The following is a 16188-nucleotide window of genomic DNA, read 5'->3' on the forward strand; positions in this document are numbered from 1 at the left end:
GTTAATCACTGGAAGACGCCAGAGAAGAACTATTTGTTACCAAAGAATTACTCACTGAGTTATTTTTATACCCAGCTCCCATGAGACATTTATTCTTTTTAAAAATAAAATATTAAGTTGATAATGTGGCTGAATTGCCAAGCTGACCATGAATTGCTAGAAATGGAAGAAATCAGAATGGCAGTAAGGTCTAATTGTTGGGAGGTACCGTCCACGGAGGAAGAGCCCAAAGAAAAAAGAAAAAAAGCATCTCCACCTAGCCACAGAAGCTCATAGGGGAGTTCATAGTTTTCCAGAAACCCATTATCCATGTGAACAGAGGAACTCCTCTTCCTGAGCCTATTTCCATTTTCTTTCTTATGAACCTTAACTAGAGTTTACTTTTAGAAAAAAAGGATTATTAAATTTTAAGGTGCTATTTAGTGCATTCACAGTTTCTAGCCAATCAATTAGAAGGATTATTTTTTTCTTTCTTCACAGACAATGCACAAACCAATTTTCAATGCCACAGCAATAACCCCTCTCATGTACGTATCACCCAAATAGGAGCGACTGGAGTTGCACCACCACACTGCCCTCAGCACCTGCGCACTCATCCAAGAGAAGCCTTCTGAAATTTACAGAACCTAACACCCTTGACCGGGTGCTAAGATGGCTCAGTCATGCAAATAACCACTCTCTGCAATACTCAAGAGTATGCGAGAGTATAATCAAGTGCACAAAAGAAGAAAAAACCCATAAATACCTGATGTTTGTAGAGGGGTGCATTAGAAGGGTCATTGTAGTTGAACAGAAACATGTTGATGAAGTGGATGAGGATGCTTGGGGCGTGCTGGGACATGTGGACATCAAAGTGGCACCATTTGAAAATGATCATGAAAACCAAGTATCCAAACAGACACAGGATAAAAATCATCTCTGGGATAAATTGCAGAATGATGTTGAGAGTTTTTCTGAAGTATCTGGGGTGGAAAAAACACAGACATACAAGATAGAACACCAAAGGAACAGCAGTGACTAATCATTCTCCCCAACGCACAAAATGGTCCTTTTTTGAACACTGCATCCACTGCCTTAGCAAGCAGCAATCATGCATGGATGGGAAAGAAGAGAAGTGAAAGTGCTTTTGCACAAAAGATCCAGAGAGAAGCAGGGTCTACAAGGTAAGTCTGACGCAAAGGTCAAGCACACAGACAGCTGGTGATCTGGCCAAGCGCAGACCTAGCTCCTATCAGCACCCTCAAAGGCACAAAGGTACAGAAGGGCGTCTTAGAAGCTCTTCTCCTAAGAATGCCCCAAGACAGGGGTTGGCAAACTATGGCCCGTGGGCCAAATTGAGTCCGTCAGCCATTTTTGTACAGCCTGTAAGTTAAAAATGGTTTTTACATTTTTAAATGGTTGGCAAAAAAATCAAAAGAAGAACAAGATTTTATGACACATGAAAATTATATGAAATTCAAATTTCAGTGTTTCTAAATAAAGTTTTATTGGCACATAGTCACACTCATCCATTTACATATTGTCTATGGCAGCTTTCACATTACAACACCAGAACTGAGTAGTTGTGACAGAGACCATGTGGCCTGCAAAGCCCAAAATATTTACTATCTGGCCTTTTACAGACAAAGTTTGCCAACTCCTGCTCTAAGAGACACAGTCCCAAAAGGCTACATTGGCGGGCTGCCAAGTTAAAACATCAGAAAGGGCCCCCACTCCCTTTGTTAAATTGCAAGAGTCACTTGAAGGAAAAGGGAGATCTCACGATAAAACAGGATTGCCAGAGAGAGTTGAGGCCAGCCTGACACGTAATGACGGCAATTATAGTTTAGTCCAGAAAGTGCTTTCCAGGATTAACTCTCATTTAATGTCACAGCACTTTCAGGCAGGCCGTGGTGCTAAGCTGCTTGTCATTAGTTTACTCATAGTTCTGATTTTTCAAGTAGAATCGTGCTTCTATGGACTCTCAGCTCAGGGGTCACCGGGTGACTGGTTCTGGCCAACGAAATGGGAATGGAAGTGACAAGTGTCACTTGGGCGGAAGCTTGATCCAATGTGTACTTGACCACTCTCCTTCTGCCATGGCAACTGGCAGTGTTCCAGAGAGTGGCTGCCCATCGGCCCAGGCCCCAGTGTGAGGATGGTGGTAGCGGAACCCCCCGGTGGGCCCATGATGGACATATGTCACAATCTCGAGCCACTGAGATTTGGGGGTTGTTGGTTACTACACAATAGCTTAACCCATTCTGACCACTATATTCCCACTCTAAAGAAGAAACACTCTCAGAGACTTAAGCAACATGTCTACGATCACACAGCTATTAAGAGTTGGAACCAGTGCTTAAACTTCTGATTCCAAACCCTTTATCATTTCTTTGGTGCCCTGCCGCCCTCAGTTCTAAACTACACAGCAGATGGGGCTTCAGCTACACACACAAGCTGCATGTCCACACAAGGTGCCTCTGAATAGGCACATTTGAAACTGTTTTCAAACGTTTATACGTTTAGCATAAATAAGTTTGAGAAGCTTTCCAGAGACAGATCTTGATAGAAGGAAAGGAACAGACAGGACAGCATTAACAGCCAAAGAAGTGAGAGAGGCTGCTGCGAAGAGGAGGAAATTACACCAAATGGAATTCAGAATCTGAGGGCACTTTGGTTGAAAGGCATTTACATCCCCCTGTGTCCACTGACGGAAGCTAAGCCTGGATACAGCGCCGACGGAGACCTTTCATGGTGGGGGACAGAAGGCGCTGTGGGCTCGCCAGTCTCTTTCTGAACCTCAAATATCTCTGAGGTGAAAGGTTCACTCACCTTTAAGAGACTCAGCTGAGGAGAAACATAGGTGCCATTTCTGGCAAACCAGCTTGGCCTGGCTCAAGCCAAGAGATACAGGAAGGCACTCCCCATGGGAGGAAAGCCCTCTCTCAAAGGGATGCAGGGCCCGACTGGCGGCTTTGTCACTGCTCATCACTGATGTGGTCAGACCACAGGCAGAAAGTTAATCACGCAACTTACATGTGATTGAAGAGGCTGAGAATAACGCCAAAAACCATCTGGACGATTCCCAGGATGACCGACATCTTCATTTTATAGGAGTTCAGGAACGTTAGTTTGTTTGAAGCCACATTCCAAATCTGGGTGGGAAACGTGACAAGAAATACATGAGATCAGAGTCTGGAAGTTCTGCTGGAGTTGGGGGCTCTGGCACGATTTCCTTTAAGGAATTCACTCTGGGAACCACTTTTTCCAATTTCAGTCCAGTTCAATGCACGCATTTTAGAATCAGAAAAGGAAAAGGACCAAGCCCTTTATAAAAGCAACTCTAAGGACAAACGTGTCAGAATCATTAGTGTCATTAGTAAAATATCAAGTGGCTGGAAGGAGACGGGAGAAAAATCTACATGATTTTTCCCTTGTTCTAAATGAAAAAAAATTCTGAAACATTCTGGAGATCTCAAATTTGCCTCATTCCCTTAGTAAAAGCATAGACCTCTGTCCCATGAATTTATCCAATCTCTTCTTAATAATGCCACCTTTTACTCTGAATTTCTATAGCACTTCACATTACAAAGCTTTTCCCAGGTCCTTCTCAAGAAGCCACTCCTGTGGCCAATACTTATTAGCACTGTGCCTAAGACGTAGTCCTTGCCTTCTACACAGGCTCTGTTTTAAACAGAGCTGCCAGGCTTGCAAAGTGAGGGAAGCTGTGCTTGCCTGCCCCAAAGGAGACAGATACACAGAAAAAGCACTCAGGTTAGGAGGCTGGTCAGGGTCTCTCCCTGGTTAACGACCCCAGTCACTAATGTCCTTCTTCCCCACAGAAATCTCAAACACCCCTGGGAGAGGGGTCTCCACTCCTACCCCATGCAAATGATTGAGTCTGTGCTCCTCTCCCGACCCTACTAAACTAAGCACATCCCAAACTGCCGGCTAAACACATCTTGGGGGTTTGTTATGGTGCATCTCGAAGGTAAAAAAGCCACCAGGGTCTTCTCATCTTCCCTCCTAAAATGACTTCCTCCTCCAAACTTCTTTGCTTCTGTTAAGGGGTCAACTGCCCTATGTGCAGCCTCAATGTACAGTCACCTTGCCCCCTCCCCCATGCGCACATGGGCAAGAACCACATCTCACTGATTCTTTCTTTACAACGTCCTCAGCAGCTGGCAGCTGGACAATCACTAAGAGGGCTGCTGGGAAGGCAGGGGAAGGGACTCCTGTGACAGGTGCACAGATGTTGGAGGCGCCTCCTCTCCCCTCCCCATCTGCCTTGGCATCTGAGCTGCACCAGGCTCGCCCTCCACCCTCTGCTTTTCCCTTTGCCCACCTGGTTGGCCAATCCCCATAGGATCATTTGACATGGTGAGGGCAGGGTTACCAGCACACTTCAGACCCAGCCGAATGTGAGAAACCAAAACATTCATGGTGAAGTACGAGCCACATACTAAGCTCTTTAAATGTATTTACCTCGTTTAATTCTAACAAAAATCCTTTGAGATAGACATAAGTATTCCCATCTTACAGATAAGGAAATTTCTTTTAATCTCAGGGCGATTATTTACACACCTAAGAAGAAAGAATATAATAGCAAACAGAGTATTTACCTGTCTATGGACAAGACTCTGTCCTGGGTGCTCTACATGTAAAAATCATTTACTCTCCTGAGCAACCCCGTGAGTTAGGGCTGATATTATACCCATTTTACAGATGAGGAAACAGAGACACAGAGATGTTAACTTGCTCAAAATCACACAGCAAGGAAAGAGAAAAGCCAAGATTTAAACATAGGTTGTCTGATTCCTAAGTGTGGACTTTTAACCACTGTGTTATGTTTCATTTATTATAAAATATTTACAAACACCTTTAGAAAGATCTCTCAGCTCTGATAGCCAAATATTTTGTGATTTGATTCACAAATAGACACTGCACACAGTCAATAAATGCAACTGTAGAAATTTACATTAGGTAAAATGTAATATATATAATACATATTATACATTTATTAATATATATAAGTGCTTATATAGGCACAGAAGTGTTCTGTTACAAAGGTTATCTCTGGGGAATGGAATTGTAGGAACAGGAAAGGTAAGGTGGACAACTCTTTTCATTTTTTATAATATTTTGTATTATATGGATTTTTAATCATATATATTACTTTATAATAAAAAGACCAGAAATTTTCAAAAATCTAAATGGTACTAGGAAAAAAATTTATTATGTTTGACATCCCATCTTCTCTTTCACCCTCACATTTTTCCTTTCTTTTCTAACTAGTGAGCAGATGGCAAAATTGCATGCAGAGCGGAAACTCTGGACCACTCAGTCTGAAATGTGAAATGCACTATGATTTGTCTGGGAGGAGCAGAACCAGGCAGACAGGATCTGCTGATGAATTAGACGTGGCCGTGAAGGGAAGAGAGAGGACAGTAGAAGTAATGAGATTCAAAGCAAGGTAAGGTCAACCAGACCCAAAAATCAGCCCCCTCTGGATGCCTCCTTGCCTGCTTGTCGTTCATAAAACTCCTTGGATCAAGGATAAAGACGTCCAGTCTACAAAAATAACACCTTGCATTTGTTTTTAGCACTTTGCAGCTTACAAACAAGCTTTCAAAGACTTTACCTCTTTTGATAAAACTTAGAATGCAAGTGCGCCTGGGTGGCAAGTATAAACAAATGCTGGCTGCTCCTGTCTGTTTTTGTAAGGGAGGGGAGGTGGGCAGACAGTGGGAGGACCCGGGAAAACGGAGGAAGAGATGACCTGCAAGATAGGAGAGTGCAGTTTTAGGACCAGTACTGTTTACTCTCAACTGTCAGCAATTAAAACTGAAGTCTCAGGTTCTCTCCCACAAAAACAGCTTAAAAGAAACACATGGATAGCATTTGCCAAGTTCACGTCTACACCCTCGTGCTCATTTGGAGCACAGGGCCGCCACCTGGTGGCAATATGCGCGGGGCCATAGGTGTGCACGGTTTTACACAAAGAGGCATGCGAGTCTTCTGGAAAACCCTTTAAATCTAAAGGCCGTGTGAGGAAGCACTTTTGTTTCGCTTGGCTCAAATCCAATGAGATAAATACAACAAACAAACAAAAGTTAACATATACCATTTTTTTTCACTTGCATCAATTTTATGAAGTAAAATAAAGCAAAAATAAAAGCAAACCCATACTTTTCTAGGAAAAATGGGAGATGTTAACTGGAAGAGAATGCCAAAACAGAGAACTTGATTAAGATGCTAAATAGCTAATCTAATATGCATACTTTCCAGGCAACTGAGGGCTTTTTAAAGAAGCAATCATGAACCAGCAGGGGATACCTGCCAGGAAGAGGCAGATGTTTGAGGACGCCGTGGGCTGGCTAAAGGGGGCAGGCAGGACATTTACTTGAGTCCAGCACAATGTATCACAAAAACCTCAAGTACACGTTATTGTATCTCAACATCGGTTTGTTGATTTGACAGGTTCTGGCACTTTCTTCCCCTCTACCCGGAGATCTCCTCAGCAAGACATTTTACATAATAAATATTTAACCCAAGAAGACATTATTACCGGATCAATCCCAAATGGATATGGATTTCCAGAGTACACTCCTGGAATGGCCGGGTCCAGCTGTAAAACTGGGTTTGTTTCCATTACTTGTCTACTACAGGGGGACAAAGGAAACAAAAGCAAAACCAATGATCAACCAGAGGTAGGAAAACGACACACCATCCATCAGTCATGAACTGGCAAGGAATCAAAGCCTAACTGTTGGTGCAACCCATCAATTTGGCTCCTTCAATTATTCTACGACCGAGTCGGGAATACCTACTATGTGCCACGTATAGTCCCGGTGCTGAGGCTACAGAAATTACCACATGGCCCCTAGGAGCTCACAGTCTGAGTTTCCAAAGGGCTCTCCACCTGATGGGGAGTGGTGAAGAAAAACAGTTACCCTACATTAGGAAAGAAGTCAGGGCAGGGATGGAGGAGCATGTAGGAAATAAATCCCAGCCCAGGGACCAGCCTGGGAAATCTCCCCCGGAGCATGTGGGCTGATCCTGGAGGAGTGAATGGGCTTTCACCCGTGGGACCTCATCTCTGTGAAAGCCCTCAACAGTTGTGGCCCATTGAATGTCTTTAAATCTGTGTCCCATTTTTGCCCAGAAGCACAAGTGTCAGTGGATAGTCTCTGCAAGCCCTTAGGGAATAAGAATATTAAGGTTTAATTTTTTTTTTAATTTTTTTTTTGCAGAGCAACATCTATGGAAGGGCTTAAGAATGAGCATTTGAAACGATGAGGAACAGAGTGCTGGCAACTTTGATGGGCTTCCTAGAAATACACTCCCTCCCTCCTGCAGCTGAGGAGCGAGGGGCTATCCAGGGAACTGAGGAAAGCCAATCATGCTGACCAGGCCCTCAGTGTACGGTGGAAACAGCCAGCCCTGACTGGCCATCGCAGACATAGACCCTGTCCTAACGACACGATTCAGTGCAAATGGCTGGATTTAAATAGCAGAGAGGGGTTTGTATGTCGACAAAGAACAAAGCTGCCCTTGATGGGAGAGAACAGGCCTGGTACCCAGAGCTACGCCAGCATCTGCTGCTGAACATAAACAACTTCACAGCATGCCAACATCAGACGAGCCCACCCTGTGACCAAGAAGGATCAAGACAAAACAAGACCATTCAACAATCATATCTGAACACAGGCAAAAATAAAAACATTGTCTAAACTACAAAAGCGACCAAGCACCCCCTCATCCTCACAGAGGCCAACTCCTATAAGCCCTCTCAAACATCCTCTTCCTGAGATGCCCACATTCCCCGATGGTGTGCCATCTCCCTCATTGAGTCAACAAACCCAATTTGGGTGACAACAGGCATGTTTCTGGTGGTCTTTGGCTGAAGGACACTATGACAGTGACCCTAGTTGATTGTCAGAGAAAGCAAGCCCAAGACCTAGCAGGTGACTGGTGACCAAAATCAGCTTGCTGTGTCCCTTGCTGTTCCGATGGATGACTGCCATCTTCTCTAGCCTTGCTGCTAATGAGGTTCTGCTCCACACTATCGATGCCTGGGCAGGTGGCTGAGCATCTCTCAGACTGGGCTTGGCCTCAAAGAGCCTTGAATGGGACAGGGGGAATTTGCGTGTGCATAAAAGAACAACATCCTGACCTGCGTTTGCAAAGTGACAATAAGCCAGTTGTCTTGGACCTTTCCCAGTCACACCCCAGGGTAAATGAAATTTCGTGTTGGTAGCTTGGTGAAAACTATGCTGATTTAACACATGTTTTAAAAGTCCATAGCTATGCTTATGAGTTTAAATCTGAAGAGCAAAACTAAGTAATTTGTCTTTAAATCTGTGAAAGTCTTATTCTCCTAGGCACCTCTTTAGAACACCAGTTGCAAAGCAAAAACAATCAAAACCAAAAAAAACCATAGATAGAGCCATCCGTAATTCTGGAAAATGTTTTATTCTTCATTTTTATTTACTTATTTATTGTTCAACATTCCTGTTCTCTACCACAGGGAACTTGAACCCAGCAGGGAAACTAAAAGGGAATGCATTGGACCTCCACGACATGCCCCCCGCACTACCACAGGCCCCCCAAGCCCACCCGCGTCTTCAATGAACATCAGGCCCTTAAAACGCACTTGGGAAAGTGCCAAGTCATAAGGCACCCTGGAGTGGGTCTTTTCTGACTGAAAAATCCTTGGATGAGATTGACGGTTTATTCTCAGCCCCCTCCAGCGGTGTTTAGTGCAGATTTTGGTGAGCAGGCAAAACTCTTGAAGTACCTTAAACAAAAAGCTTAGCATCCCACTATGCTTGGGAGAGAGCAGACGGGAAGTGAGATGTGATGGGAACACATTCACACATCTCTGCCTTCACTTTCCTTCAGTTCCCTCCTGTCATACTCTCAACTGGAAGTTCCAGAATGAGAGAAACCTTAAGCCAACCTGAAGAAACTGAGCAGACAGACGTGTGGAAACATCACCTGTGACTTTTAGGCTTCGTCACTTAGCCCTGAAACTACCATGGTTATCTCAGGTGTGTGTCCCCGGAGCCAGAGGTCCCCCAGAGACCACAAGGTGGTCACAATTTCTACTGTTTCCCTCACAGTCCCCGACCCTCCAGGGCCCTGCTCTTCTCCCCCAATTCTTCAGACTGGCTACCTCTCAAACTTGAAAGTCTTTCTCCCTCCCCACAAAAGTCTCCAATCCTGGGGCCGGCCCCATGGCCAAGTGGTTGGGTTCGCGCACTCCGCTTTGGCAGCCCACGGTTTTGCCAGTTCAGATCCTGGGCGCGGACATGGCACCGCTCATCAGGCCATACTGAGGCGGCATCCCACATGGCACAACTAGAAGGACCCATAACTAAAATATACAACTATGTACTGGGGGGTTTGGGGAGAAAAAAGGAAAAATAAAATGTTTAAAAAAGAAAAAAGTCTCCATTCCCTAAGAACTGTGTTTCCATTCTGATGACTGTTTGTCTGATTAACTGCATAAAATAATTGTGGAGTGCCTATGGGAGATGTGGTTTGTGGGGATGTAGAGAGCTTCCAGGTCTTTCTTTCCTGTAGCCAACACATCGCCCCACCAGCTATCCCGCACCACCCCCTGCCCTCCTCACTCCATTGCCCACAAGAAAAATCCAGGGTGCCAGCATTGCAAAATTAACCGTCTCCTCCTTTGCTTTTGACATTGAATCAAAGCGCTCTGAACAGTCAAAGAAAATGCCCTTCTGGAGAGTCTGGGGTCTTGAAGACTGGAAACCAATCATTTATATAGTTCAATGCCCACATTGGCCTTTCTTAAAGCAAAGCTTCTGTCCTAAGGATGCACGATTTCACTCTATGTCTAGTTCCCTGCAGAGCCAGGTATGTTTCAAACGCCACCTTCTCCAGAAAGCCTCGCTCCCATGACTGCTGCTATGAGGGCCAGTTTACACCCGCTCTAGCACTTGGGTTCCCAATAGTGCCTGGCACATAGTACGCACTCCATGAGATACGCTCAGTTGAGCTGAAGTTTTAAAAACGATTTTCATGCATTACAGTTACCAGCACAGTTACTGAGGAAGGGGCACATGGACTTGCACTCAGCAGATAAAACAGAATTACCTGTTGAATTTGTGGGTGCACCTCTGAGCAGAGCCAGGCGTAGACTCCCCTGGCCATGAAAACTGTCACTGAGACCACCTGGATGGCCAGCGAGTGACCTGTCTCTGCCTGTAAACTTACTTCCACGTGCCATTTCTGAACATGGGTCGGACACTCCAAGAAGAACCAAAGATGTTGAAAGACTTGGAGAAGCAGTCGTTGTAAATCAGGCCCGTGTAGATGGAGAAGACGCCCATAAGGAGGATCAGATAGCGCCCGTTGAAGAAGGTGTTCCAAATCTGGCCTCAGGGAGACAGAGAGGACGATTGTCAGAGGGCTCTGAGCCAGACCCTGGGGGAAAGTGTGTTAGAGGACGTCTCCAGCACCACTAGATTAGCCACAGCAAGGTGCACAGGCCCTAACAGAGGGGCCGCAGGACCAGGCAGACCTGAAAGCAGTACAAATAGAAAGAGCACATCCAACATTTTCCCAAGCTTACACAGGTGAATCGGAAAAGTTCTAGACTGGGAGTTGTTATTGTGGAAAACCACAGAGCCTCACATTCTTTAATTCAGCCTCGGTTAGAAATTGTAACTGAAGCAGAAGCTGAGGCTTCACCTGTAAAGGAAGAGACTTGAAAGTGAGTTGCTGTTGTCGCAAGTGTTTCTGGGAGACAAGCACTGAGCTAGCCTCATATGGCTGCTAAATCTTATGGCACATCATCCATACTCATTGTGGGTCTTCATGATAAAATTGAGTCTCTGTCTAAGCACATCCACTAAGAAGGGAAAGTGCTTTCTGGTAATACTGGACCATGTAAACCAATCACTCTTAGAACTGCTCAAGTGTAACTAGGAGACTTCAAATATTTATTATAGGAAACCACATCTGTTAAAATGCTTGTTGTGGAAAACTATATTGGTCATAAGTCAAAGGTTGACTAACCTTGCTTATGGTTAACTCACTATGACATCATGGAACTAGCTCTAGTTAGGTCAACTTGTAATTAAAGATTACATATATTCTTAAAATTCAGAACACAGGGGCTAGCCTGATGGTGTAGCGGTTAAGTTTGGGTGCTCTGCTTCAGAGGCCCGGGATTCACAGGTTCAGATCCCAGGCGCAGACCTACACACCGCTCATCAAGCCATGTTGTGGCAGCATCCCACATACAAAGTAGAGGAAGACTGGCACAGATGTTAGCTCAGGGTGAATCTTCCTTAAGCAAAAAGAGGAAGATTGGCAACAGATGTCAGCTCAGGGCCAGTCTTCCTCACACACACACAAAAAAGTCAGATCACAGCTAAAAGCACGTTTCCACTTTGTAAAATGTATCACGATAGACATAAAGTGATGTTAACTGATTAACTTTGAAACATTGCAGGCTCTTGAGTTGTCCCAATCTTCACAACACTCTCTGAAGGGACCTCACAGAAGGTGTGGAAACTTCCAGTGTAAAAATGAAGACACAATATTCAGGATTTCTCAGTGTTTTATAAGAATGCTCATTGTGAGCTGATCATAGGAGAACAACTCTGCCATGAAAAAATATTTGTGATATTTTTAAGAGAAAAAAAGGAGGCTACAAATTAATATGCAGTATTTGGTCCCAATTTTTGAAAATTATACATCTGTGTTTAAGTACAGAAAAAATTGGAAAGATACACAGAAACATTAATTGTGATTTTTCTCTAGGTAGTTAGATTGTTGCATTTTCCCAGTTTTTGCAATGAATATATACTGTCTTTCCCTTACTTTTCATAAAAACATGTTATTTCTATGGTGAAAACAATATATGCACTTTTAATATTCTACTTATAACCTCAAGGAAATAAGGCGAGACACTTAGGCTTTCAACTCTCACGTCTCAGCAACCCCACAAAATCCAAGAGCCTAAAACTGAACTCATCAACTCACCTCATTGTTTGTCTTCTGGGAGAGCAAGTACCTTTCATTAAGGACCATCCAGAGGGCTGCCAGTAGCATCACTATTCCGTGACCACAGTCTCCAAACATCACAGCGAACAGGAAGGGGAAAGTGATGATGGTATAGGGAGCTGTGGAGGTGAGACCCCAACAGTCTGAGTCCTCCCAACATCCTCTGAGCCCCCCACCAAAGATTCTCTATCACACCCCATGATCCACGTGCAGGTTCCCCTGTGTCTTTCTGAGTCTATCTTCCCCACCAGCCCCACCCCCAACACTTGCTTACTCCCACACACATTAACTCACCAACGAGTTAGCATTATTATTCCCCACTTTACAGATGAGCTGAGTTTTGGAGCAGTTAAGTGACTTGCTCAAGATTGCAAAATTTAATGGGATTTAAAACCAATTTTCTATCTCTAAGTTCTTTCTATACTCTTTCCAACACCATCATTCGTCTGTTTCCCCTCCATTCACATGCATCACACACTTCCAGCATTTACTCACAGGACCCTCAACCTACGGGGCCCCTGTCTTACAGGTCACAAGTTATATTGGGACTCAAGCTAGAGAAGAACAGCACTATGAACTGCTTGGCGAAAGGGCATCTGGTCTACCCCTCTATTTCACAAACCAGGCTACCAAGATTACACAGCTTGGGGCACTAAGAATCCAGTCTTCTGACTCCAAGTTCTGCGTGCCCCCATCTCTCCCACACAGTAACTATGGGACTGTGAATATGCCTAGGGATGACCTCCACTGAACTGGTAAGGAAATAAGAACTGAATTCAGCTGCCTGATGAGGCTGTGGTTTAAAGAAGCAGGGGAAATCTTGACAAAGAACCAATCTTTCACAATTTGTGAAATCACTATTCACGGTTTACAGAAGACAATGCAAGGCATTAGGAAACCAAATAAGACGTTAGGAATGTCCCAGTTTTAAGCAGTCCACCTCATAGGTCACCTCAGGGGTAAACCTTACCCGATTCTCACTTTTGAGCTGCCCAGTTGTGCAAAACATCAGCCCCTTTACCTGGGTTTATTTCCCGGTAACTGCCTACGCCATAAGCGTCTACAATGTTCTGGAAGCCATCTGTGAATTTATTGGTCCTGTTAAATGTGGGAGGATCTGTTTTAGATTGCACTGCTGTCATGATGGGGGCCATGGAGGAGCCACTTAGTTCCTGCAAAAAGAACATGTGACAAAAACGTAAGGCAGAGAGCCTCGGGCTGGGTGTTGGCACGTGGATCACGGTCCAGTTCCTGCCATCGCTTACTGGGTGAGCGTGGGACAATTCTTGACCTCTCTGAGACTCATGATCTCATCTGTAAAAGTTAATACTTTCGTAGTACTTATCTAATTTATCTTATAGGAGAGCTGTTAAGACAGGAGAGTTCCTCCTGTTTCTCTGGCAATTTCCATTCTCCTGCTCCTGCAAATGCTATGCCTCAGTTCTAGGCTCTCCACTCTTCCTTTCTCTCCACTTAGTCTCTCAAGAGCCATCCATTTTCCTAATTTATCCCTGTCTTCCAAATGGCCCTGACACTCTCCCAAATTTCAATTCGTTTTAAATCGCCTGATTAGGCTTTCAACTCTCACGTCTCAGCAACCCCACAAAATCCAAGAGCCTAAAACTGAACTCATCAACTTGCCCCAAAGCCAGGGCCTCCCTTGACCTCCACGCCTTGGCAGCAGTCTCCATTCTCCAGATTCCTGAAACTTCGGAATCCTCAGACTTGTCCCTTCTCCTGAGTCAATCAATCAATCACCAAATCTTGCCAACTGTGCCTTTCAAATCCCTCTTCTTTCCATTCCCACAGCCTCCAGCCTGGCCCTGAGTCTCACCATCTCCCTCCAGCCTCTTTCCCTTCCTTTTACCTTACACTCCAGATAGCATCATGCTTTAATAAAACAAAAGGAACCAAAAGCACTCCTTTCGTCATGTTACCCTCCTACTCAAAAATCTTCAAAGGCTTCCTATTCTCTGAAGAATGAAATCACAACTCTTAAGTCTTATAATCAAGATTTCTTTCCAATATTGACTTCATCCTCCATTCCCACCTTCTCCCCGTCTACCTCTCCATGGAAATCAGCCTACTCCACACTACCTCTCCCCTCTTTACCTACCCAAGCATTGACATTCTCCAGGCTCACTCCCCAGGAACCTTCTGGTCACTCCAAACTCCAACAGAACTTTCCACCTACACACTCAGTGGGACTTAGCACCAGCTAAATGAATGTGCATCAACCCTCCTAACAACTCCAAGAGGTAGGGATCACAAGCCACTTTACAGATGAGGAAACTAAGGTACAGAGAGATTAAGCAACTTCCCCAAGGTCACACAGCAAGTGGAGGAGTTCCTTACTCTATCGTTATACATCTTTTCATGTGTGTGACTAAGCGGGCAAGGGCTGTGGCTTCCTCCCTTTTTGCCAACATGTCCCCCAGCAGCTGACATAATGCCTGGCACAGAGTAAGTGCTTTTTGCTTATTGGCAAACGATGCTCATGATAACCAGCCTTGAAGGAGTCTGACCCCTTCATGATTAAAAGATGACACCGTTCAGTTCACATCCCTACATTGGGACAAGCCCTCCCTGATGGTCGCAGACTCTTTTTCGCACTGCAGTGAAATGTTTCTAAAATGCACACTGGATCACGTCACTCCGGCACGGGCGTGCCAGGGGGTAAAACCAGACCCCTTACGCCACCACACAGTCCTTCAGGCCTCCCCCGACCTTCTTCTCATGCCTTAAACTTGCAGCTGCCTCTCTCCAGCCCCTGGCCTCCAGGGGGCCTGCCCCACACGCTCCTCCCCTCACTCTTCACCTGCTCACTGCCCTCCCTGCCAGTTCAGCTCGCACAGCACCTCCTCCAGGAAGCACCCCTGCCCTTCCCAGTCTGGGGGAAATGCTCTTTTGTAGTGCCCCCTTTGGGTAATTGTTGGACTATGATGTGGGCACATTCAAATCCTGCGTCCTGGCTATAGGCCCCTGGGCAAGTTACTTCTACTCTCCGTGCCTCAATTTCCTCATCTGTGCAAAGGGGATAAAGAGAGCTCCTAGCTCCTAGTCCAATATCCCCTCAAAGCGTCTACCTTCAGACCCGTCAGTGGGGCAGCTCTTCCTCCCACCAGCCCGAAGCTTCCCAGGACATTTAGGGAAGTCTGCTCCAAGGCCGCCTGCTCCGGGGGCCTCCTCCAGCAACAGCCCTAGAACAGTGATGTAAAACCTAAAATTCCGAGTGCTGCCTTGACATCTTTGAGTCTCACAGGGCCCCAAGGGCCAAGCCACAAGCTCCTCTGCTCTCACCAGATATGCTGCCCACTCAGCAGGAAGGGCTCCCCACCCGGCTAGTTCTCCTACCAGCCGGACCAGGTGCACACGGAGCAGTCTTCAACCTAATGGGTTTCACTTCTCTGCCACCCCAGAAAATTATTCAAGCAAGCTACTCACATCCTCCATGGAAACCAGGGGTCACTCCGCCCTCTCATCACTCAAAGCCTGCCTTTCATGGCCCTGCTGGTTCATTCTATTCCCAAGTATAGGTCCTGAGAGCAAACTCAATGTGGCCTTCTGCGGCGTGTGGCATCCTCCTCCCCCGGGCTATGAACCTATGACTAATAAACTGTCACCAAGCTCATCTGTCCAGTGTCAGGTGTCGTGTGTTTGGCCATCTTGTACTATTTGAGGCAGAAGTTCTCTCCTTCAGCAATGGGGTGAATAGGGGATCAGAACAAGCTCACACTCCTCACCCCATCTGTCACCATCCCCTGCTTTACTTTCTGCCCACCACACATCCCTGCCTGAAGTCCTATAGTTATGGACATGCTTACTGTCCACCCTCCTTCCTAGAAAGTCTATCAGAGTGGGGCCTGGTTCTGCCAGCATAACCCTCGATCAGTTCCTGGTACACGGTGCACATCTAGAGATGAATGAAGAGAGCTGTGAGGATTAAATAAGGTACTGAAGTGCTTAGCACAGTTGCTGGCACACAGCGAGCAATCTAGTCATTGGGCTGCGATTACAGGCAGCTGATTATTGTCTTTCCAGCTAGACCGTGACCTTCATGAGGTAAAGGCTGGTACCTACAGTCATAACTAGCAGAGTGAGTGGCACATCAGTGCTCAAGACACGCTCACTGAAGAGCAAGAAATGCTGAATATTTGTCAAACCCTG

General features: G+C 45.5%; 1 protein-coding gene across 5 annotated transcripts in view; it reads right to left on the reverse strand.

Moving 5' to 3' along the window:
- Window positions 1-16188, reverse strand: part of ATP6V0A4 (ATPase H+ transporting V0 subunit a4) — a 74011-nt gene that overhangs the window by 15973 nt on the left and 41850 nt on the right. For all 5 annotated transcript variants that reach the window (XM_046669339.1, XM_046669337.1, XM_046669338.1 and 2 more), the window contains 6 exons: window positions 13043-13193; window positions 12001-12140; window positions 10225-10382; window positions 6548-6641; window positions 3016-3134; window positions 746-962 (listed from right to left, as the gene is read on the reverse strand). In XM_046669339.1, the coding sequence (XP_046525295.1) occupies window positions 746-962; window positions 3016-3134; window positions 6548-6641; window positions 10225-10382; window positions 12001-12140; window positions 13043-13193 (879 nt within the window). The remainder of the gene's footprint in view (window positions 1-745; window positions 963-3015; window positions 3135-6547; window positions 6642-10224; window positions 10383-12000; window positions 12141-13042; window positions 13194-16188) is intronic.

Source organism: Equus quagga, chromosome 8 (genome assembly GCF_021613505.1).
Source record: "Equus quagga isolate Etosha38 chromosome 8, UCLA_HA_Equagga_1.0, whole genome shotgun sequence".
Lineage (NCBI taxonomy): Eukaryota > Metazoa > Chordata > Mammalia > Perissodactyla > Equidae > Equus > Equus quagga.